The 23,274-nt window shown below is 42.4% G+C and overlaps 1 protein-coding gene across 4 annotated transcripts in view; it reads left to right on the top strand.

Moving 5' to 3' along the window:
• Positions 1–40: 40 nt before the first annotated feature.
• RNF157 (ring finger protein 157) overlaps positions 41–23,274 on the top strand; it is a 78,965-nt gene continuing 55,731 nt past the window's right edge. For all 4 annotated transcript variants that reach the window (XM_032319798.1, XM_032319797.1, XM_032319800.1 and 1 more), the window contains exon 1: positions 41–258. In XM_032319798.1, the coding sequence (XP_032175689.1) occupies positions 171–258 (88 nt within the window). In that variant the 5' untranslated portion in view covers positions 41–170. The remainder of the gene's footprint in view (positions 259–23,274) is intronic.

Genomic DNA, 23,274 nt, shown 5'->3' with positions numbered 1-23,274 from the left:
CAGCCCCCCTCGGCAGAGGCGCCGCCGCGGGGCCCGGCGGAGGATGGTGCGCGGCGCGCCGGGGGCTCCCCGCCGCCAGAGCCGCAGCGCCGAGGCGGGCCGCCGACCCCCGCACCGCGAGCCGGGCGAGCGGCCGCGGTGAGGCGCGAGGGCGGCGCGGGCGCAGCGCCATGGGGGCCCTGACCAGCCGGCAGCACGCGGGCGTGGAGGAGGTGGACATCCCGTCCAATTCCGTGTACCGCTACCCGCCCAAGTCCGGTGAGGGCCGGCGGGCCGGGCGCGCCCCGGGGCCGGGGGCGGGAGGTCTGCGGGCCGGTGCGGAGGGGCCCTTGGCGGGGTGGCCGCGGTGGCCTGCCGGCCGGGTCGCCCCAAGACGCGAAGGGGCCTGCAGGCCGTGCGCCCGGCGACAGACGCGTGCGGGGGGACTGCGGCTCCCGAGGGGCGGGGTGCCCGCGGCTCCGGCGGGGCCCTTGTCCGCGCCCGCTGCGCCCTGTCCCCTCGAGAGCTGGAGGCTTGGGGAAGCGGGTCCGGCATCCGGCACGGGCGCCTGTGCTGGGGCGGGGGCGGGGGCGGCCGGGGACCGGCCGGGGTCCGGCCAGGGTCCGCGCGTCCAGGCCTCTGGAAAGGGAGGCAGGGGCGCAGGTTGGAAGTAGGTTTCTCAGGGCGAAGCTTCCATTGCCTGCTGCAGGACGGAGGAGGCCCAGCATGCGTTTGCAGGGCTGCGCTTTTCCAGAGGCTGTCACAAGCCGAAAGAAGTGTTAAACAGCAGTGTTTGGGAATCTGAGTAGCAGACTGCGCCGGGTGTCCCTTTGCCAGAGTAGCGGCAGACCTGGTTTTTGGAATGGGGATGGCCTGGGGACAGGGCACAGGTCTTTAAAATGTAGTGAAGTATTCCGTTTGTTTCCAGAATCATTAAACAGATACGTGTGTCCAGCCTCTGGGTTGTGGCATAACCATGGGAGGTGGAGGAGGATTTGACAGCGGGGTAGAGAGGATCGCAAGTGGATTGAGCCCCGGCCAAGTCTGGACTCTGGTGCCTGACCCAAGTCTATGCTCTTTATTTTTCATTGCTTTTCTCCAGACTTCTGGGGGACCGGTGGCTACCATCTTCTCTTTGGCCTGGGACCTGAGGAGGATGTGGGTGATCTTGGAGAGGTGTCAGAATTGGAGCCTTAGAATAAAGACATGCTAATAAGATGAGCTGTTTTCCCAGCAGTGTGTCCGGTCTGTGCCAGGTGGAAGCAGGGACCAGACAGTGGCCTTGCACCCTGCAGACTGTCTGCGAGAGCTGTGTTTCCCCATGTTTTTGTGCCAAAGCATGAATCCTTGCCGAGATGAATAGGATTAAGAGCTGTTTAAAAACAGTCTAGGATAAAGCTGCCGATCTTTAGCGTTTTAATAAAACTCGAGCTGATTATGACTATATGAAATCAATGCCAAAAAAAGCATGCACTTTGCTTTCTAATAGACAAAAATATGCACAGGATTTGTGGATGGTCCCCCCCCCCCAAATCACTTAGTTTTTATCGATCAGAATATGGAGCATGTTTTGCTGAGCTTAGAGATTTTGGTGGAGTTCGCAGTCTCGGAAGAGGATTCACCCTCCCTTCACGTGTGGGAATTAGCATAGGTAAATCTCTAGAAGGCTGTTTCCCAACGGATAGTAATATGAGTCTTGGATGATCATAAAAGGATCAGAAGACCAAACTCCAACTTTTCTTAGTCAACAGACTCAGGGCTGGCAGTCTGAAACCATTCTCTTCACTCCGTCCATAACGAGTTCTAAGTCATTTCCATTTGGAAGTTATGTAAATGAGAAGTCTTTACAGCAAGGGGACTGCATTATTTATGTTGAAGATAAAGCAGAAAAATTAAGAATCAGGGGCACCTGGGTGGCTCAGTTGGTTAGGCGTCTGCCTTCCGCTCAGGTCATGACTGGGCTCCCTGCTGGGCAGGGAGTCGGCTTCTCCCTCTCCCTCTGCCACCCCCCCCTCCCCACGCCCACTGGTTCCTCTCTCTCTCAAACAAATAAATAAAATCTTTTTTAGAAAAGTAAGAGTCAGGGGCACCTGGGTGGCTCAGTGGGTTAAGCCGCTGCCTTCGGCTCAGGTCATGATCTCAGGGTCCTGGGATCGAGTCCCGTATTGGGCTCTCTGCTCAGCAGGGAGCCTGCTTCCCTCTCTCTCTCTGCCTGCCTCTCAGTCTACTTGTGATTTCTCTCTGTCAAATAAATAAATAAAATCTTTAAAAAAAAAAAAAGAAAGAAAGAAAGAAAAGTAAGAATCAGAACATTCAGGTGCCAGTCAGCAAACCTTTGTGTACTTGAGAATTTCCATGAACTTGTGTACGCGCTCGTCTGGAGGCGTCTCCTACCCTTCATCTGATCTTTAAATTGACCTTTTTGTAGGATAGTAGTATTGCAGACCTGCAAGGAACCTTTGAGAGAATTTGGCCCCAGCTCCGCTCATCTCACCAGTAAGAAAATGGAAGTCCAGAGAAACAGATTAGGATGGCCAGGGTCACCCAGTTCGTGCTCTTCTCTCTAAGCCATCAGCCTCTGCCTTTCATGAGGACTTGAACTTATGACGATTTGTGGAAAGGAGGCTGTTCGGTGTCAAGACGGAGAGAAACTCAAAGGCCTGTCCTTGCCGAGGAATCAGACCCGGTTGATTTTGAGGTCTTCCTGTCTCCAGTACTGATAGAACAAAGCAAATAGCACCGCCTGCTTTCTTCAGGGGACCAGCTCAGCTGAGACCTCTGGCTCTCTGGAAAGTCTCAAACTCTGCTGTCTGTGGCAGTTTCAAAAAGCATCTCTGTCATCCGTCCCTGTTGTGATGGCCAAAGGGCCCAGCACAGCTTCTTTCCTCCTTTTGTATTTTTACATTTCTGAGGCTCATTGAACTGGAAATATTTAGAAATTATTGAGAACAGTAGATTTCATGTTGAAACTTAGGTTTCTTTCTTTCTTTTTTTTTTTTTAGAGATGGGTGGAAATAAAATAGCCTAAATCGTTTACAGTTATTTTGGGGGAGGCGCCTGGGTTACTCAGTCAGTTACGTGTCTGACTCTTGATCTCAGCTCCCGTCTTGATCTCAGGGTCATGAGTTCAAGCCCCACTTTGGGTTCCACGCTGGGTGTGGAGCCTACTTTAAAAAAAAAAGATTTCGTTTTTCAATAAGTAATATAAGTTACATGATTCAAAGTTTTTTTTCAATTTTTAAAAATTTTATCTATTTATTTAGAGGAAGAGCGTGAGTGGCGGCGTGGGGGATAGAGGGAGAGGAAGAATCCCCAATAAACTCTGAGTGGAGCCAGAGGCAGGACTCCATCCCACGACCTCGAGATTGTGACCTGAGCCAAAATCAAGAATTGGACGCTTAACTGACTGAATGACCCAGGCGCCTCCATGTTTCAAAGTTTAATAGAATGAAAACTCAGACAGTGAAAATCTCGTTCTCACTTTACATTTCATTCACCCAGTTTCTCCCCATACACCTCCTATCCTGGTGTAACCACTTTTGGTTTCTTTGGAATTCTTGAATTTTCTTGTGCAGGAACAAGCATAGCATGCTATTTAAACTGCTCTACATCTTTTTTCTACTCTTTAAAAAAGATTTTACATTTTAATGTAATCTCTACGCCCAATGTTGGGGCTTGAACTCACAACTCTGAGATCAAGAGTCACATGCTGTACTGACTGAACCAGCCAGGCATCCCTTTTTTTCCCCACTTTTAGAGATTTTGAAGATCTTTTTATATTATTTTGATATTAGAGAATATCTTTGTTCTTTGTTCTTTTTTTTTTTTAAAGATTTTATTTATTTATTTGACAGAGACCGTGAGAGAGGGGGAACACAAGCAGGGGAAGCGGGAGATGGAGAAGCAGGCTTCCTGCTGAGCCGGGAGCCCGACATGGGGCTCAATCCCAGGACCCTGAGATCATGACCTGAGCTGAAGGCAGACCCCTAATGACTGAGCCACCCAGGTGCCCCTTAACATAGTCTTCTGTTGGTGAATATTTGGGAGGGTTTCTTTTTTCAATTTTTTGCTGTTGTAAATAGTGCAGCAATGATTAATGTTATACATGTGTTCTTCGGTGATATTTAGCTTTGTTAATAAATACATGATTATTAGTCATTTAAATAACAAGGCATGGTGGGAGCTCATTTCTATATAATGTTTCGGCATTAGCATAGAAAGCTATTTATAGCACTGTTCTGCATGTGGTGGTACCTTTGTCATTTTTGAGACAGAAGCTATGCATGCTTATCAGTCCTTCTCCCAGATCTTCGCTTCTTTACACGCCCATAATCATTTGTTTAGCAAAGGTGTGGCTTTGCTGAGGTGGTTGTTTTTATGCATGCATACTCATCTTTTTTTCTTTTAATTTTTAAGATTTTATTTATTTATTTGAAAGAGAGAGAACTTGAGAAGGCAGAGAGTCAGAGGGAGAAGCAGACTCCCCACTAAGAAGGGAGCCTGGAGTGGGGACTTGATCCCAGGACTCTGGGATCATGACCTGAGCTGAAGGCAGTTGTTTAACCAACTGAGCCACCCAGGCGCCCTGCTCGCTCATCTTTTGAAAGGGGTATCCACATGGATAAAAGTCAGTAGGCCTGTTTTCTCTATCTAGCAAGAAATGGGCATATTCTATAAAGACAATTTAATTCATTGTAATTTAGTGAATGAATTACAATGAATCTAGTTTATTTCCTTCTACGTATTTGAGTAAATTGAAAAACAAGAGCAATTCATTTTGCTCAGGTTGTTAAGAGCTAAACTTGTTATAAAAATTCAGAATGGGGACGCCTGGATGGCTCAGTTGGTTGGACAACTGCCTTCGGCTCAGGTCATGATCCTGGAGTCCCGGGATCGAGTCCCGCATCGGGCTCCCAGCTCCACGGGGAGTCTGCTTCTCTCTCTGACCTTCTCTTCGCTCATGCTCTCTCTCACTGTCTCTCTCTCAAATAAATAAATAAATAAATAATCTTTAAAAAAAAAAAATTCAGAATGGTAGAGTCCTGAGCAGCTAGCATCCTTATCCTCCAAATTTTTGTTATACTGGAAAACCTATATGCTTGTCACACGGATCTGTCCTATGGTAGGAGCAGGTTTTAAAGCACAGGTAATGTCTTTGTCCATTAAATAGTTATAAAAGCTTCTCTTAGCTCTTAGGAACATCAGTTTTGAAACCAAGGACTTAAAAATCTGGAACTCACTGCAGAATAAAGAATTGTTTGGTTTTGGCACAGTTTGACTGATACATCAAAATTAAGTAAGTTCCTGAAATTCATACCAAATACATTTAATACCATAAAAAAAGTAAATGTTGCTCCATTTAATGCTTAAGTCATCAAGATCAAGAGTTCAAATGCTAGTATTCTTTTTTTTTTTTTTTTTTTTTTGACAGACAGAGAGTACAAGGAGGTAGAGAGGCAGGCAGAGAGAGAGGAGGAAGCAGGCTCCCCGCCAAGCAGAGAGCCCTATGCAGGGTTCGATCCCAGGACCCTGAGATCATGACGTGAGCCGAAAGCAGAGGCTTAACCCACTGAGCCACCCAGGCGCCCCTCTTTTTTTTTTTTTTGAGAGAGAGAGCAGGGGCACATGCACATGCATTGAGGGGAGGGGCACAGGGAGAAGGGGAAAGAGAATCTTAAGCAGGCTCCGTGCCCAGCACAGAGCCCGATGTGGCTCCATCTCATGACCGTGAGGTCATGACCTGGGCTGAAATCAAGAGTCCATCACTTAACTGAGCGAGCCACCCAGGCGCCCCTCAAATGCTAGTATTATTTTTTAAACACTTAAAATGTAGTACTTCTGTTTTTTGTTTTGTTTTGTTTTGTTTTAAGATTTTATTGATTTGAGAGATGCTGAACCGACTGAGCCACCCAGGCACCCACCTCTTCAAACGTCTAATATTTTTGCTTCATTTGTATCTCACGTCATCGTTAACAGACTGATTTCTTTCACTTCCTGATTTTGTCCTCAGATTTAGGGCCTTTGGTTTCCTTCCACAATGGCGGTTATGTTCTTTGGTTCTTTAGCATCTCTTTCCTCTTTCTGGGTTACCACCAGTGTGCGTTATTGAGCACCGGCTGTGCTCCAGTTGTAGATTCTGATCCTTGAGCTCAGTGGCAAGCAGCAAGATAGCTCTCAGATCAACGTTGTAAGTCAGAATATGAGTCACAGAAGGGAATATTAATACAGGCTGTTCGTATGAACAATTCAAGCTCTTTGGTGGCAGAATCATTTAGGATTCTCCAAGAGATAGAATCAAGAGGAGATATATGTATATTTTAAAAATACATGTATATTCCTTAAAATAAATACTCCCTTTAAAAATACTTTAAAAATATATGTATATTCCTTAAAATAAAAAACAAAATATTTGTATATTCCTAAAAATAAAAAAATAAAAATATATGTATATTCCTTAAAATAAAAAAATGTATATTCCTTAAAATAAAATAAAATAAAATGTCTACTCCTTATTTTAAGGAATATACATTCCTTAAAATAAAAAGATTTATTTTAAGGAATTGGCTCCTGTGATTGTGGGGGCTGGCAAGTCTAAAATATTTAGAGCCCGCCAGCAAGCTGGAAATTCAGACAAGAGTTGATGTAGTCTTGAATCTGAAATCTGTAGAGCAAGCTGGCAAACTGGAAACTCAGGCAGGATTTCTATGTTAAGAGTCTTAAGACAGAAAATTCCTTATTTTCTGGGGAGCTTCAGTTTTTGCTCTTACAGTCTTCAACTGATTAGATGAAGCCCACCCACATTATCAAGGGTAATCTCTTTTACTTAAAGTCAACTAATTATAGATGTTAATCACGTCTACAAAATACCCTCACAGCAACATCTAGATTAATGTTTGGACAAACAACTAGGCACCATAGCCAAGCCAAGCTGACACATAAAACTTAACAATTATAGTGATTTCCTATTCTAACTAATTATTCTTACAAAATAGGTGCTAAGCTCAAGGTTTTAGTTGCTGAAAGAGTGCTTATGCTATGAAAACAGTTTTTTTAAAAAATTTTATTTATTTATTTGACAGACAGAGATTACAAGTAGGCAGAGAGGGAGTCAGAGAGAGGAGGAAGCAGGCTCCCTGCTGAGCAGAGAGCCCGATGCGGGGCTCGATCCCAGGACCCTGGGATCATGACCTGAGCCGAAGGCAGAGGCTTTAACCCACTGAGCCACCCAGGCGCCCCTGAAAACAGTTTTTTAATCTAAAATATATGACCTTTAAACATCATTATTTAAAAATTATGCTCCTTCCAGAATTTCAGTGCTTATCATCTATATCAGAGGTAGAATGCAGGCATACAGAGAGAACTAAGGATACAGACTATACCATAACCAAGAGGAATATATCCTGAGAATGCAGGGTTGATTTGATGTCTGAAATCAATGTTAATATTTTACGTGACAATGATTAATAGCAATCAAATATAAATGTATTATTTTAGTAGAATAAAGAAGAAAACCACATGTTTATTTCAATACATGGAGACAAAACATTTGACAAATCCAGCCTTTCCAAGATGAAGAACACTCAGCAAACTAGGCATAGAGGGAGCTTCCTCAGCCTGATAAAGGGCATCTGTGAAAAGCCTGGCTAGTAATACTTAACGGTGAAATACAGAATGCTTTCCTGCTCAGATCGGGAACAAGGGAAGGATGTCTGCTTTTGCCATTCAGTGTTGATGGGAGACTCTGTCTAGTATGGCAAAATAAACAAACACACATACACATTTAAAAAAAATATCTTTAAGGTATCCAGATTAGGGGCGCCTGGGTGGCCCAGTCATTAAGCTTCTGCCTTCAGCTCAGGTCGTGATCCCACCGTCCTGGAATCAAGCCCCGCATCGGGCTTCCTGCTCCTTGGGAAGCCTGCTCCTCCCTCTCCCACTCTCCCTGCTTGTGTTCCCTCTCTCACTGTGTGTCTCTGCCAAATAAATAAATAAAATCTTAAAAAAAAAATATCCAAATTATAAGGGAAGAAGTAAAACTGTCTATTCACTGATGACATGACCCTATGTGTAGAAAACACCAAGGATTCCACAAAAATACCACTACAATTAATAGATGAGCTCAGAAGTTTGCACATCCAAGATCAACATACAAAAATCAATTCTATTTTTACATACAAGCAATAATCTGAAAATTAAATTAAGAAAGCAGTTCATTCCCAATAGCATCAAAAAGAATAAAATTCTTAGAATAAATTTAACATAAGAAGTATAAGACTTGTAAGACTGAAGATTCTATAAGACTGAAAATTGTGAAATATTGCTGAGATTGATGCTTTAAAGAAGTTTAGAAAGATTAAGTAATTAAACATTTCATGTTGGAAAAGTCAATATTGGCAAGATGCCAGTGTTCTTCAAATTGCGCTAAAAATTGAGTCAAAATCCCAACAAATGTTTTTTATTTTTTATTTTTTATTTTTTAATTTTTTTTTTAAGATTTTATTTATTTATTTGACAGAGAGAAATCACAAGTAGACGGAGAGGCAGGCAGAGAGAGAGAGAGGGAAGCAGGCTCCCTGCTGAGCAGAGAGCCCGATGCAGGACTCGATCCCAGGACCCTGAGATCATGACCTGAGCCGAAGGCAGCGGCTTAACCCACTGAGCCACCCAGGCGCCCCCAACAAATGTTTTTTAAAAGAAATTGATCAGCTGGTTTTTTTCTTTTTTAAGATTTTATTTATTTATTTATTTGACAGAGAGGGAACAGCAGGAGAGTGGTAGAGAGAGAGGAGGGTCCCCATTGAGCAGGGAGCCCAAAGCGGGGCTTGATCCCAGGACCCCGGGATCATGACCTGAGTTGAAGGCAGATGCCTAACTGACTGAGCCATCTAGGTGCCCCATAAATAAAACCTTAAAAAAAAAAAAAAAGTACCAAGGCATTTCAAGAGGAAAAGAATAAGCCCCCCCCCCCCAAATGGTGCTGGGACATTTGGATAATAACAAGCAAAAAAACAAAACAAAACAAAACTTAAACTCTTCCTTCATATCAACAAGAATTAACTCGGAATGGATCACAGAATGAAAATACAAGTCACAGGACGGGAGAAAATATTAGTAAATCATATATATGATAAGGGATCTGTATCAAGAATATATAAAGAACTTGTACAATTCAATAAGAAAAAGACAACCCAACTAGAAAAGGAACAATGGTCCTGAATAGACCAAAAAGGTATACACATGGACAATAAACACATGAAAAGATGCTCACTCTCGTTAGCCATTAGGGAAATGCAATGCTAATTAGTTGCTGCTTCACACCCCGCAGGATGGCTGTAGTCAGTATAACGACTAATAACAAGTTTAATGAGGACGTAGAGAAACTGAAACTCCGGCACCCTGCCGGCAGAAATGTAAAATAGTGCAGTTGTTTTGGAAAATGGTTTGACTGTTCCTTAAATGACTCAGTTAATTCCACTTCTAGGTATATATACACCCAAGAAAAAAATGGGAAAAAATGTGTGTACATCAGTGTTCACAGTAGCATTTTTCATAATAGCTAAAAGGTGGAAATAACCCAGATGTCCATCAACTGGCAAATGGAACAGTTGATAAAATGTGATAAGTCCACACAATGGAACATTATTTGGCAATAACAGGGACTGAAGTATTGGTATTTGCTTCACCGTGGATGAACCTTGAAATATTAATGTCAAGTGAAAGAAGCCAGAAGCAAAATGCTATACGTTGTATAATCCTGAATGTCCGTGAGAGGCAAATCCTCTGAGACAGAAAGTAGATTAGCGAGTGTCTTGGGGGGGGGAGCGGGGGTGTTGGGGGGGGACAGCTAATGGGTTTCTTGTTGGGATAATGAAAATGTCCTAAAATTAGTGCTGAATAGTTACATAACTGTGAATATACTGGAAAACCATTGGATAGTACACTTTAAATAGGTGAATTGTGTGGTGTGTGAACTATATCTCAATAAAGCTGTTTAAAAAAACAGCCCAACGCCTGGGTGACTCAGTGAGTTAAAGCCTCTGCCTTCGGCTCAGGTCATGATCTCAGGGTCCTAGGATTGAGCCCCCGCATCAGGCTCTCTGCTCAGTGGGGAGCCTGCTTCCTCCTTTCTCTCTCTGCCTGCCTCTCTGCCTACTTGTGATCTCTGTCTGTCAAATAAATAAATAAATAAATACAATCTTTTTTTTTAAAAAAAAAAGGCCCAAATGTAAGAATGAAAACTGTAAATCCCCTGAAAGAAAATACAGGAGAAAATATTTATTTGATTCAAATTAGACAAGGAGTTCTTTGATACAGCATCAAAAGCACAATCCAGAAGAGGAAAAAACTGGTACATTGGATTTCTTCAAAATTAAGGATGTTTCTGCTTCAGGAAACATTAAGAAGATGAAAAATCAAGCCACCTTCTGAATGAAAATCTTTGCAAAACACATAGATAGAGGATTTGCATCCAGAATGTCCCAGGAACTTGAACAACTTAGTATTAACAAGACAACCCAATTTGAAAAAGGACAAAAGGGGGGCTCTTGCATGGCTTAGTTGACTAAGCGTCAGGCTATTGATCTCAGCTCAGGTCTTGATCTCAGAGTTGTGGGTTCAAGCCCTGCGTTGGGCTCCACAAAAAAAAAATAAAAATGGACAAAAGAGTTGGATAGAGACAACACCAAAGAAGATAAAAGGGTGGCTAATAAAACCATGAAAAAATGCTCACCAGTAGTTGTTAGGGAAATAAAATTAAAACCACAATGAGGTAGTATTTCACAACCAAGAGGATCGCTACAGGAGTGCCTGGGTGGCTCGGTGGGTTAAAGCCTTTGCCTTTGGCTCAGGTTGTGATCCCAGACTCCTGGGATTGAGCCGGCATAGAGCTGTCTGCTCAGCAGGGAGCCTGCTTCCCCCCTCTCTCTCTGCCTGCTTCTCTGCCTACTTGTGATCTCTGTCTGTCAAATAAATAAAAATCTAAAAAAAAAAAAAAGGATAGCTACAATAAAAAAGACAGTATCAAGTGTTGGTGAAAATATAGAGAAATTGCAATCCTTGTGCATTGCTGTTGGGAATGTAAAACGGTAACAGCCACTTTGGAGGAGTTTGGGAGAGTCTTAAAAAGTTAAACTTAAGTTTACCTTATGGTCTAGCAGTTCTACTCCCACGCATCTCTCCAGAAGATTCACACACAGACCTGCGTGCGAACGTGCATAGCAGCATTGTTCATAAGAGCCCCCAAATGGGAAAGAATCCAAATGTTCAGCCGCTAGTGAATGGATCAGCAAAGGGAGATATATTCATACAACAAAATGCTATTCGGCCCCTTAAAGGAATGAACTGATGATACGTGCTGCACTACACAGATTAGCCTCAAAAACATTGTGTTACGTGCAAGAAACTGGATGTAAGACTGTACATGAGTCCATTTCTATGAAATGGCTAGAAAAGACAAATTTATAGAGATGGGAAACAGCAGTGTTTGCCTAAGGCTGGGGAAAAGAGTGGGAATCAGTTGTAAACAGGCGTGAAGGAACATCTTGGGGCCAGCAGAAGTATTTTCAATGGGATTGTGATAGTTACCAAAGCTATGGAATTGTACGATAGATGAATTTTATGCTGTGTATAGTGTACCTCAAAAAAAGCTTTAATAATGGCAGTACGGAGGGGTTTATACCAACCGAATAAAACAGAAGAGCTTGATCTGTTAGGGTAGAGTTCTTGGGAGTAATGGCTCTTCTGAACACATTGAGGGACTCCCAAATAGTCCGGGTGGCGAGTAATATTTGTAATGGCCTGGAGGTTGCCGGTGTGCTTTTTAGAAAATTTTTAAGTTTTAATTTTAATTTTTAAAGATTCACTTATTGATTTTATTTTTATGTAATCTCTGCAACCCAAGGCCAAAAGAGAAAGCCAAAAGAGAAGAACCACATGGTGTTCTGAGGAAGATTGACCTCTTAGAGGTATAGTTTGTAGGGAGAAAAAGACTAGAAACAGAGAGTTGCTAAGGAGCTATAACGTAATCCACCATCATTGAACTTGGTTGGAAAGGGCTGAGGTCTGGACAAGGATGCTTTGCAGAAAAGCCGCATTCGGTGTGTGTGGGATTTTGATGACTGACATTTTTAACCTGAGTAATCAGAGAAGTAAAGCACCATTGACAGAAACTGGGAATCTGGGGGCAGATACTGCTTGTAAAGTGAGCTGCAGGGCTCAGTAAAGCAAAGGCTTTACTGCTTCTCAAGATCTGGACAAATTAGACAGAAACCCACCCATTCCCCCAAATCATAGAGTGTAGACTTCTCATGCCCCCTCCAAGATTTCTGCAAATTCCCAATTGACCCATGGCACAACCGTGTTGGCTCCTGAGCGCCAGCTTGTTGTCTCTGCTCCACAATAAATGTAACTTCAGTCCATTCTTCAGTTTCTCCAAAAAATTCCGTTCACATATTCAAAGTGTAAATTCTACTAAAGATTTGCAGAGGATGATGCAGAGCTGGGGTTCACACTGCAGGACTGCGGAGGCACAGTAAGCCTCATCACTCCCAGCTGTACTTTAGCCGGGGAGTTTCACTGGCTCTTTGGTTCACCATCCTAACGTTTCTTTCCTCTTCTCTCTCTTTTTTTTTTAAAGATTTTTTTTTTTTTTTTTAATTTGACAGAGAGAGATCACAAGTACGCAGAGAGGCAGGCGGTTGGTGGGGGGAGCTGACGCAGGGCTCGATCCCAGTACCCTGAGACCATGACCTGAGCCGAAGGCGGAAGCTTAACCCACTGAGCCACCCAGGTGCCCCCTTCTTCTTTTTTGATTCTTCTCCTTACCTTTTCCTCTAAGAAGAAAAATTACAAAGAAGTTCGAGTAGCATCAGCAAGCAGCAAAGGTACCCGTGACCTTGGTGTGTTGCTCTCTATGCTAAGTAGCTCACTAAGGTATATTCCAAAAAAGACCAAGGCTTTGCTAAGAGGAGTTCTGGTGGCAGCTCTTAGGATAAAATATTCTTTATTCCTGTTCTTCCAGGAAAAAAAAAAATTACTGAATTTGAAGCAAAGATGGGATATCTAGATGAAAAGATACAGTAGGTGGTTAAAGATTTGGGCTGAAACTCCAAAGAAAGATCAGGAGAAAATGTTTGGGAGTATGGAAAAAGAGAAGCCAATGTGTGTTAATTGCCCACAGGGCCTAAAAACAATCCTTTGAAAGAGGCGTTACTCATAAAGACACCAAAGCCCAAAAAAGTTAAATAACTTGTCCTAGGTCACACAGTGGCAGAAGGCAGCACCTGGATCAGATTCAGCTTTGTCTTAAATCAGAGCCTCTGCTTTTGATTCGAGGAGGAAGAGAAAGGGGGGAATGAAAGAAAAGGAGAGACCTGCGCTCTTGAGGACACATCCATGTTTGTGGGCTGCACAGAAGCACGAAACGAGTGGTAGGTAGGAAAAGTCTCAGAACCATGAGGATTTTGGAAGTCAAGGGGAAAAGAGTCCAGAAATGAGCGTGGAAATCTGAGCATTCATAAAGGGAGTGAAGCGTGAGAATACACTTGGCCTGCTGGGTGTTCCCAAGAAGAGTTTCAGCAGAGTGGTGGAAAGCTCTATAAAGGCTTGAGGGGTCCTTGGAGGTGGGTGGGAGCAGACAGGAATGGCACATGGGGGCCAGTGGGCGGATTTTAAGGCATGGCACATGGAGCTCTTTTTGTATTTGTGTTTTAAGTCAGGAAGACCAGAATATGCTTACAGTGTGAGTTGGGTAAAAGCCAAGTGGAAAGAGGGATAGAAACACAGAGAGGGAGGGAGGTTGTTGATGGGGTCTCAAGGAGGTCGAGGGAGTTGGGGATGGGAGCTCCAGCGGAAAAGTGAGCTTTGGGACGGGGAAAGAAGGACGGCCTTCTTGAGACCAGGAGACAGTATCGATGACGCTATGGGGAAGATGCAAGGGGTTCAAACTTAAATATTTCAACATGTAATGTTGAAGGGTTTTGAGGGAATGTCACAAAGTAGAAGGAAGACAGGTAGAAGGGTCAGGGTTGGGACCTTGAGAATGGGGGGAAGGTTTGGATCTGTTGAAGGTTTGGGTCTGTTGATGTGTATTTTGTTTCAAATACTGGAAAGCTACAGTTGTTAAAACTATATGGTTCTCATGCAAACCCACTTCACTGTGCTCATTCAGAATAGACTAGAGTCCAGAGCTAGGGATATATATAGCATGATGAAAATATATTTTCAACTTAGTGGGGGAAATGGAACATTCAATAAATGGTGTTAGTAAAGTTTCCTATTTGGAAAAAAATGATTGACGCCTTATCCCACACAGTCCATAAGCACAAATTCCAGATGTAAAAACAATCAAATAGCAATAATAATATCACTCGGGAGGGAAAAAGCAAGCAAGCGATGTAAACGACAGAGTAGGAAGTGCTCCTCGGTAGGGGACAGAGTGATTAAATCTGGGCACTCAGTGGGAATATAGTGTAATGGGTAAGAATATACATAGGCGTTTTGTAATAAAAATAGCTGGATTGGGGACCTGACACTGCCTCCCCCTTTTTAAAAGATTTTATTTATCTGGGGCACCTGGGTGGCTCAGTGGGTTAAAGCCTCTGTCTTCAGCTCAGGTCATAATCTCAGGGTTCTGGGATGGAGCCCCGAATCGGGCTCTCTGTTCAGCAGGGAGCCTTCTTCCCCCCCCCCTCTCTCTGCCTGCCTCTCTGCCTGCTTGTGATCTCTGTCTGTCAAATAAATAAATAAAATCTTTAAATTAAAAAAAAGATTTTATTTATCTGACAGAGAGAGACTCAGCGAGAGAGGGAACGCAAGGAGAGGGAGAGGGAGAAGCAGGCTCCCCCCTGAGCAGGGAGCCCAGTGCAGGGCTCGATCCCAGGACCCCGGGGATCATGACCTGAGCTGAAGGCAGATGCTTAACAACTGAGCCACCCAGGCGCCCCCTGACATTGCCTCTTAACTACCTGTGTGACCTTGGATAAATTACTTACTTTCTCTGTACATTTATCATTAGTTCTATAAAATTAAAAAAAAATTGTATCACCCACCTGATAAGGTTGTTGTGAGGAATATCCTGTATGATACGTTATAGTACAGTGCTGGTCCTCAATGTGAGTTATTGTTATGTAGTCATTAGGAATAATGAGTTCGATCCGTAAGTGCGGACATGGAAGGATGCCTACAGTACATTAGGCAGAAAAAAAGTAACTTACAGATCAATATGTGTAATATACCAATTAAGTTAAAAAAGAAAATAAAACAGAAAACCCGAACGTGTTTATATATGGGTAGGAAAATCTGGAAGACCACAAACCAGTTGTTAAAAGTAGAGTTACTTATCCCAGAGTAGAGTGGGGTTGTCACTTTTTAAATTACATACTTCTATGCACTTTTATTTTTTCCAAAAGGCATGTTTTACTTGTGTAATTTCTAAAAAGATTTTCTTTGTTTATTAGAGAGAAAGAGCACAAGTAGGGGAAGGGCAGGGGGAGAAGCAGACCCCGCCCCCACCCAGCAGGGAGGTTGATGAGGGACTCGATCCCAGGACCTGGGATCATGACCTCAGCTGAAGGCAGGCACTTAACCTACTGAGCCACCCAGGCTTCCAGGCTTCACCCCCAGGTGAAGATTTTTCAAATATATGAAAACCTAATAGGATTCCCATAGCCAGTTTTCTCATATTTTAATGTTGAATGAAATTGTTTTTAAATACAATTCCATTTTCTGCAGTAATCGAGTATATAGCTCCATTAGTTAAAAACCAAATAGTTGAGGATTAACATTTTTCACTTATAAGCAGGATTTTTTTTTTTTTTTTTTTTTTTTTTGCTTTACTGTGACATCAACAAAAACACAAAGAGAAGGGAATATTGCTTCCCTATCAAAGTACCATCAACATTTCTCACAGAGCTGGAACAAATAATCCTAAAACTTGTTTGGAACCAGAAAAGATACTGAAAAAGAAAAAGTTGAAAAAGAAAACCAAAGCTAGTGGCATCACAATTTCGGACTTCCAGCACTATTACAAAACTGTCATCATCAAGACAGCCTGGTACTGGCACAGAAACATAGATCAGGGGAACAGAATAGAGAACCCAGAAATGGACCCTCAACTCTGTGCTCATTTAACCTTTGACAAAGCAGAAAGAATATCCAATGGAAAAAAGTCTCTTCAACAAATGGTGTTGGGAAAATTGGACAGCCACATGTAGAAGAATGAAACTGGACCATTTACTTATACACAAAAATAGACTCAAAATGAATGAAAGAACTAAATGTCAGACAAAAGTCTGTCAAAATCCTAGAAAACACAGGCAGCACCCTCTGTGACCTTGGCTGCACAACTTCTGGCTGGACACGTCTCCAAAGGCAAGGGAAGCAAAGGCAATAATGAGCTATTGGGACTTCATCAAGATAAAAAGCTTTTACACAGCAAAGAAAATGGTCGACAAAACCAAAAGCCAGCCTACAGAATGGGAGAAGATATTTGCAAATGTCTTATCAGATAAAGGGCTAATATCTAAAATCTATAAAGAACTAACCACACTCAACACCCAAAGAGCAAATAGTTTGGTCAAGAAATGGGCAGAAGATATGAACAGACACTTCTGCAAAGAAGACATCCAGATGGCCAACAGACACATGAAAAAGTGCTCCACATCACTCGGCATCAGGGAAATACACATCAAAACCACAATGAGATATCACCTCACACTGGTCAGAATGGCTAAAATGAACAAGTCAGGAAATGACAGATGCTGGCAAGGATGCAGAGAAAGGGGAACCCTCCTACACTGTTGGTGGGAATGCAAGCTGGTGCAGCCCCTCTGGAAAACAGTATGGAGGTTCCTCAAAAAGTTGAAAATAGAGCTACCCTACAACCCAGCAATCGCACTACTGGGTATTTACCCCAAAGATACAAATGCAGTGATCCAAAGGGGCATCTGTACCCCAGTGTTTATAGCAGCATTGTCCACAATAGCCAAAGTGCCCAGCTGTTCACTGACCAATGAGTGATAAAGAAGATGTGGTATGTGTATATAATGGAATATTACAGAGCCATCAAAAAACGAAATCCTGCCTTTGCAAAAACGTGGATAGAACTAGAGGGTATTATGCTAAGTGAAATAAGTCAATCAGAGAAAGACAGTTATAAGATTTCATTTATATGTGGAATTTAAGAAAACAGGAATGTAGAAAAAGGGAGGGAAAAATTAAAAAAGACGTTATCAGACAGGGAGAGAAACCATAAGAGACTCTTAACCACAGGAAATAAACTGAGGGTTGCTGGAGGGGGTGCAGTGGGGCATAGGGTAACTGAGTGATGGCATTAGGGAGGACAAGTGATGTAATGAGCTCTGGGGGTTACATATGATTGAATCACTTAACTCTACCTCTGAAACTAATAATACACTGCATGTTAATTAATTTAATTTAAACAAAAGAAGGGAAGATTGCTTATAGATCTTGCAATAAAAATTCCCACTTAGCATAAGATAGTGGCTAAAATCCCAAATACATTTTACTTTATCATTTAATCCACACAAATTGTCAAAATATTTTGTTAACTCAACATTTTTGTTTTCGTTTTATAAAACATAAAGTTTACATGACTTTAAAAGTCTAAAATCTTTGTTTTGTTTTGCAGTTGTGCCATGACAGTAAATAAATTGCTATTACTTAGAGCCTTGGGCAGTTTTTTTTTTTCCCCTAAGCCTATTTCTACAGGCAGATACACTTACGTGATGTCACAGATTTGGAAAGAGAAGTTTTTTTCTTTAATTAGAATTTTTGTTAACATGTAGAGTACCAATAAAGTTTAAGGTGTATAAGGTGATGATTTGAAATATATATATCTTGTAAAAGGCGTACAGAGTTGTAGAAAAATGGGAAGTGGGTTTAATTGTCCTTTATTGTGTGATGTTATAGTTCATAGAAGTTTGGTGGCAAATGTCAGTATCTCATTGGGCCAGATATAAATTATGGGATCTACTGAACAATATATTTTTTTAAGATTTTTTAAAAATTTATTTATTTGCCAGAGAGAGCACGTGAGATCACAAGTAGGTAGAGAGGCAGGCGGGTGGGGGGGGAGGAGTGGACTCCCCGCTGAGCAGAGAGCCCGATGCGGGACTCGATCCCAGGACCCCGAGATCATGACCCGAGTCGAAGGCAGAGGCCTAACCCACTGAGCCACCCAGGCATCCCTTGCCTGAGCAATATTTAATTTCACTGTGATGTTAGGAATATGCCCTAATAGCTTACATTCACTGGGTAAATTATTTAAGACAGTGAATTTTTTTTTTTTAAGATTTCAGGTAATCTCTACACCCAGCACAAGGCTTGAACCCGTAACCCCGAGATCCAGAGTCTCCTGTTTGGCCAACTGAGCCAGCCAGGCACCCCAAGATAGTGAATTCTGAGATTTTTTGCTGTTGTTCACATGATGAAGACCAGATAGGTATATTTTTCATTGTGGGCAGTTGAAGTCAATGTATTGATTTAAATTCTTGGTTCAAAAGCTGTCCTCGACAGGGTAGAGTTCCTTCAATACAAGATCCTTTGCTCTGATGTTTCTGTAGAGCCAGAAAGTATTGCTACGTGACTAAGATTAAATCAGTGGGTGAGGAGTAGTGTCTGGAGCTATGCTTTCTACTGAGGTAGCCTCTGGCCTCATGCGGACCTATGTCACTTAAAATGTGGCGAGTCCAAAGTGAGATGGGCTGTGAACAGTGGAAAACATGCATAGCTTTTGAAGACTCCATGCTTTAAAAAAATAAAAAGAATGTAAATAGCTTCTTAATGATATTTTTAAAGATTTTATTTATTTATTTGACAGACAGAGATCACAAGTAGGCAGAGAGGCAGGCAGAGAGAGAGGAGGAAGCAGGCTCCCCGCTGAGCAGAGAGCTGGATGCAGGGCTCGATTCCAGGACCCTGGGATCATGACCTGAGCCGAAGGCAGAGGCTTTAACCCACTGAGCCACCCAGGCGCCAGCTTCTTAATAATTTTTATACTGATTGCATGTTGATAGAATATTTTGGATATTTTGGGATATCCAATATTGAGACAAGTAAAATATATTAAAGATAATTTTGCTTTTTTTAATGTGACTACCAGATAATTTAAAATTATGTATGGGGCTTGCATTTTTGGTTCATGTTATATTTTTATGGGACAGCCCTGATCTGGAGGAGCAGCACTAGTGTAATTTTCTTCCCTTATAAATAATTTAACTTTTTGCCTGGATGCCTTTTGTTCTCTAATATTTTTTCCTTTAATACTGAACTTGGATTAATGTTGGACATTCTGGACCAAAGCTTATGTTTCTTTTCTTTATTTCTTTTTATTTTAGTGAAAAATATGTAACATCAGGGACGCCTGGGTGGCTCAGTCGGTTGAGCCACTGCCTTTGGCTCGGGTCATGATCCCAGGGTCCTGGGATCAAGTCCCTGCATTGGGCTCCTTGCTCAGAGCCTGCTTCTCTCTCTGCCTCTGCCTGCCACTCTGCCTACTTGTGCTCTCTCTCTCTCTTTCTGAGAAATAAATAAATAAAATATTTTTTAAAAAAGGAGAAAAGAAAAATATGTAACATCAAATCTATTTTCTTACCATTTTTAAGCATGCGGTTCAGGAGTGTTAAGATCTGCAGAACTTTTTCTTCTTATAAAACAGAAACTCTATACCCATTAAACACCAGTTCCCTCTTCTCCCTCCCACTCATACCTTATGTTTTAAATATAATTTTGGAGATCTGTATATGATGCGTTTTCTTTTTTTTCCACTTTCCTGAGATACACTTGACATATAACATTGTGTAAGTTTAGGATGTACAATGTGATGATACATGTCTGTCTTGTAAAATGATTACCACAAGATGTGTCTTCTTAAATCCCACAAGGAAATCGAATATGAATTTTGGTTAAGAATTTATAGCTAACTTGGGGTGCCTGGGTGGCTCAGTCTGTTAAGCATTCGGCTCTTGATTTTGCCTCAGGTCATGATCTCAGGGTCATGAGACTGAGCTCTGCATTGGGCTCCACGCTAGGTGTGGAACCTGCTTAAGATTCTCTCTCTCCCTCTCCCTCGGCCCCTCCCTCCCCCTCTCAAAAAATAAATAAATAAGAAATTATAGCTGCCTGATCATGAAAAACTTGCCGTTTATCCATTAGTCATATAGGTCCCTATTAGCAAATAGGCAGAGTATTGTAGTATAGCTCTTTTCCCCTACCATTTCTGATTTTATTTTACCTTTTTTTAAAGATTTTATTTGTTTGACTGAGAGAGATCACAAGTAGGCTGAAAGGCGGCGGGGGGTTGGTGGTTGGGGAGCAGGCTCCCTGCTGAGCAGAGAGCCAGATGCAAGGTCGATCCCAGGACCCTGAGATCACAACCCAAGCTGAAGGTAGAGGCTCAACCCACTGAACCACCCAGGCGTCCTGCATTTCTGATTTTAGAGCATAGTTCACACTAAGAAGTAAAAATGTGCACAGGCTGTCCAGAAGGCATTTTTTTCAGGGACTGTTAGTGTGGTAGGGGTTATTGTCTACTGATACAGTAGCTCTACGTGACTCCGCACTGGTTCATGCCTTTAGACCGGCTGGGGCAAATAGAACAGAAAGCTTTATGCAGGCTGCAGATGGTGGATTTGTTGTCTCAGTGGTCTAACTAGGACAAGTTATTAGAGGAGTCCATTTCCAAAGAAGCAACAAGCCAACGTTTGGTTGCCTTAAGCTTATTTTTTCTTTTAACTGATCAGGCATTTGTATTTGTATTATTTATTTATTTATTTGACAGAGAGTACAAACGGGGAGCGGCAGGCAGAGGGAGAAGGAGAAGCAGACTCCCCACAGAGCAGGGAGCCTAATGTGGGTCTTGATCCCAGGACTGTGGGATCATGGCGTAAGCTGAAGGCAGATGCTTTACCGACTGAGCCACCCAGGACCCCTGTATTTGTATTTTAAGCGCACCAAGGGAGATCATCTATTTTAAAGGAATTTTGCACTGACTCTGCTATTGAAATGAAAAGTCCTTTTTTTATCTCTCAAATATTGACCCTAATTTTATTTTTTTTCTTTTCGTAGAGATTTTATTTATTTATTTGATAGACAGAGATCACAAGTAGGCAGAGAGGCAGGCAGAGAGAGGGGGAGGAAGCAGGCTCCCCACTGAACAGAGAGCCCCCTATGCAGGGCTCAATCCCAGGACCCTGGGATCATGACCTGAGCTGAAGGCAGAGGCTTAACCCACTGAGCCACCCAGGCGCCCCAACCCTAATTTTAAATCTTTTTGTGTTTGCGTTCTTGATTTTTAATGTAAGGCAAAACTATAATTAGCTTTACGCTACCTTCTTGATAATTCCTTCTCTTTTAATATTATGGCAAAAAAAAAAGAGGCTTTTCTAGTAGACCCCACACTATCTTTAACCCTGTGCTTCCCAAGCCATTAGTGCTCTCCTCTTGCTAACATCAATCACTACCACCTGTAAGTTGATGATCTGGATTTCACTGTCCCTTCGTCCCTCACCTGACTCTTCACAAGTGCTAGAAACTCAGCATGTCCCATACTGAGCTGAATCGTATAGCTCCAGGCACTAAACCTGCTTCTCTCTGTTCTTTATTCATGACTTGAGTAAGCCATCCATCAATGTAAAATCTTTTTATTTATTTATTTTTTTAGTTTAAGTAATTTCTATCCCCAACGTGGGGCTTGAACTCACGACCTGGAAATCAGCAGTCACACGTTCTACCGATAGAGCCAGCCAGGCTCCCCAAAATCTTTAACATTTAAAATTTCAGCTAATGTATAATAAATATGTAATCTCTAATGTATAGAAAATATATGTTGGTAAGGTTCAACAGTAAAGGACTTAAATTATTTGAGATGGCTGCTTCTACTTAAGGCAACCGGGCACCTTTCCCCTCTATAAATTATGCACTTGGAAAATAGGGCTTGCAAGTGCTGGACATAAATAATTGATAATTAAGCTTTCCTAAATGATGAATTTCACTGTCGGATCACGGCAGATGGCTGCTGTTTGTATTTTTCAGTTTGGGTGGGTAACTTTCACGAGTTCCTCCGCAATAGATTTTGGCTGCTCTTACTCTGAAAGGATGTTTTCCTACTTGTTGTTTAATTAAAGAATGACCTCACTTTGTGGTGAGTGATTTTATCTAGCTTGCTTTGTGTAATAAGTGTTTCTAGACTAAAGCTCCTTGTGAAGAAAACCCCAAAACGAATATTTGGTTCAGTTTTACTGTTGGAATTTTCTTCTCTCGAGGCTCAGTTAAGTGTCTGCCTTCAGCTCAGGTCATGATCCCAAGGTCCTGGGATCGAGCCCCACATCAGGCTTCCTGCTCAGCGGGGAGTCTGCTTCTCTCTTTCCAGCTCCCCCTGCTTGTGTTCCCTCTCTTGTTCTCTCTCCATCAAAAATAAATAAAATCTTAAAAAGAAAAAAAAAAAAGAATTTTCTTCTGTCTTCCTTCCTGTGCCTTCCTCACAGGCAGAATCTCATTGTTTTTAGTTTGCTATAAACCTCAAAAGTTGAAATTGGTTTAGAAAATGTATCTATACCCTCACTGTGTGACAGATGACAGCGACGCCTCTCACTGTTTTATAAGTTCTTTGTCTCAATCTGGGAATTGGGGTGAGGCGAGCCTTGAGAAGGCATGTCGTCATGTAAGTCCTACCCTTCCGATGGCTTACCTTCCTGGGAGTACTTAAATGATAGAAATTCGGGTTAAGAGGCATTCATTTAATCATCTGGGTTGGAAAGTATTCCCAGATGGAATCTGTGGCGTTGCCTAAGCCTCCCATGGTGACTTATCAGTGCCGTCATATCCTGGCACAGTTCCTCGTCTGTCTGGACAAGGCAGATGGGGAGTCTGACCCGTGACTGCTGATCGCCTGTAGTTATTGTAATGTTAAAAATATCCCGGCCTCCTGGCCAGTCAAGGTGGGGCAAAGAGCGCCTGCCATGACTGACATCCCCGAAAGCCTGGCCATTCCCAGTTAGTGAATCTGAGATCGAGGGGTGTGTGTGGGCACGTGTGTATGTGTGTACACGCATGTGTGCCTGCGTGTGCATCCTTTCATAGCGCTAAACTATTGTTCTGTTAAACGCCACAATCTGTGTGCTGATTGGTAGGGAAAGCCAAGGATAGCGGTATTATTTACATTTGTATTTTCCTGTTAACAATCATTTTGAAGCAAAAATGAAAAAGGAGGAGCCTTCACTGGAGAGGGTTCTAGAGGTATATATGTGCGGGTAGGCAGGTGCCAAGGCTTCTGTGTCT

The sequence above is a fragment of the Mustela erminea genome, chromosome 18 (assembly GCF_009829155.1).
Source record: "Mustela erminea isolate mMusErm1 chromosome 18, mMusErm1.Pri, whole genome shotgun sequence".
NCBI lineage: Eukaryota > Metazoa > Chordata > Mammalia > Carnivora > Mustelidae > Mustela > Mustela erminea.
Note: the sequence above shows the minus strand (reverse complement) of the source record. Positions and strands in the feature narration are given on the sequence as shown.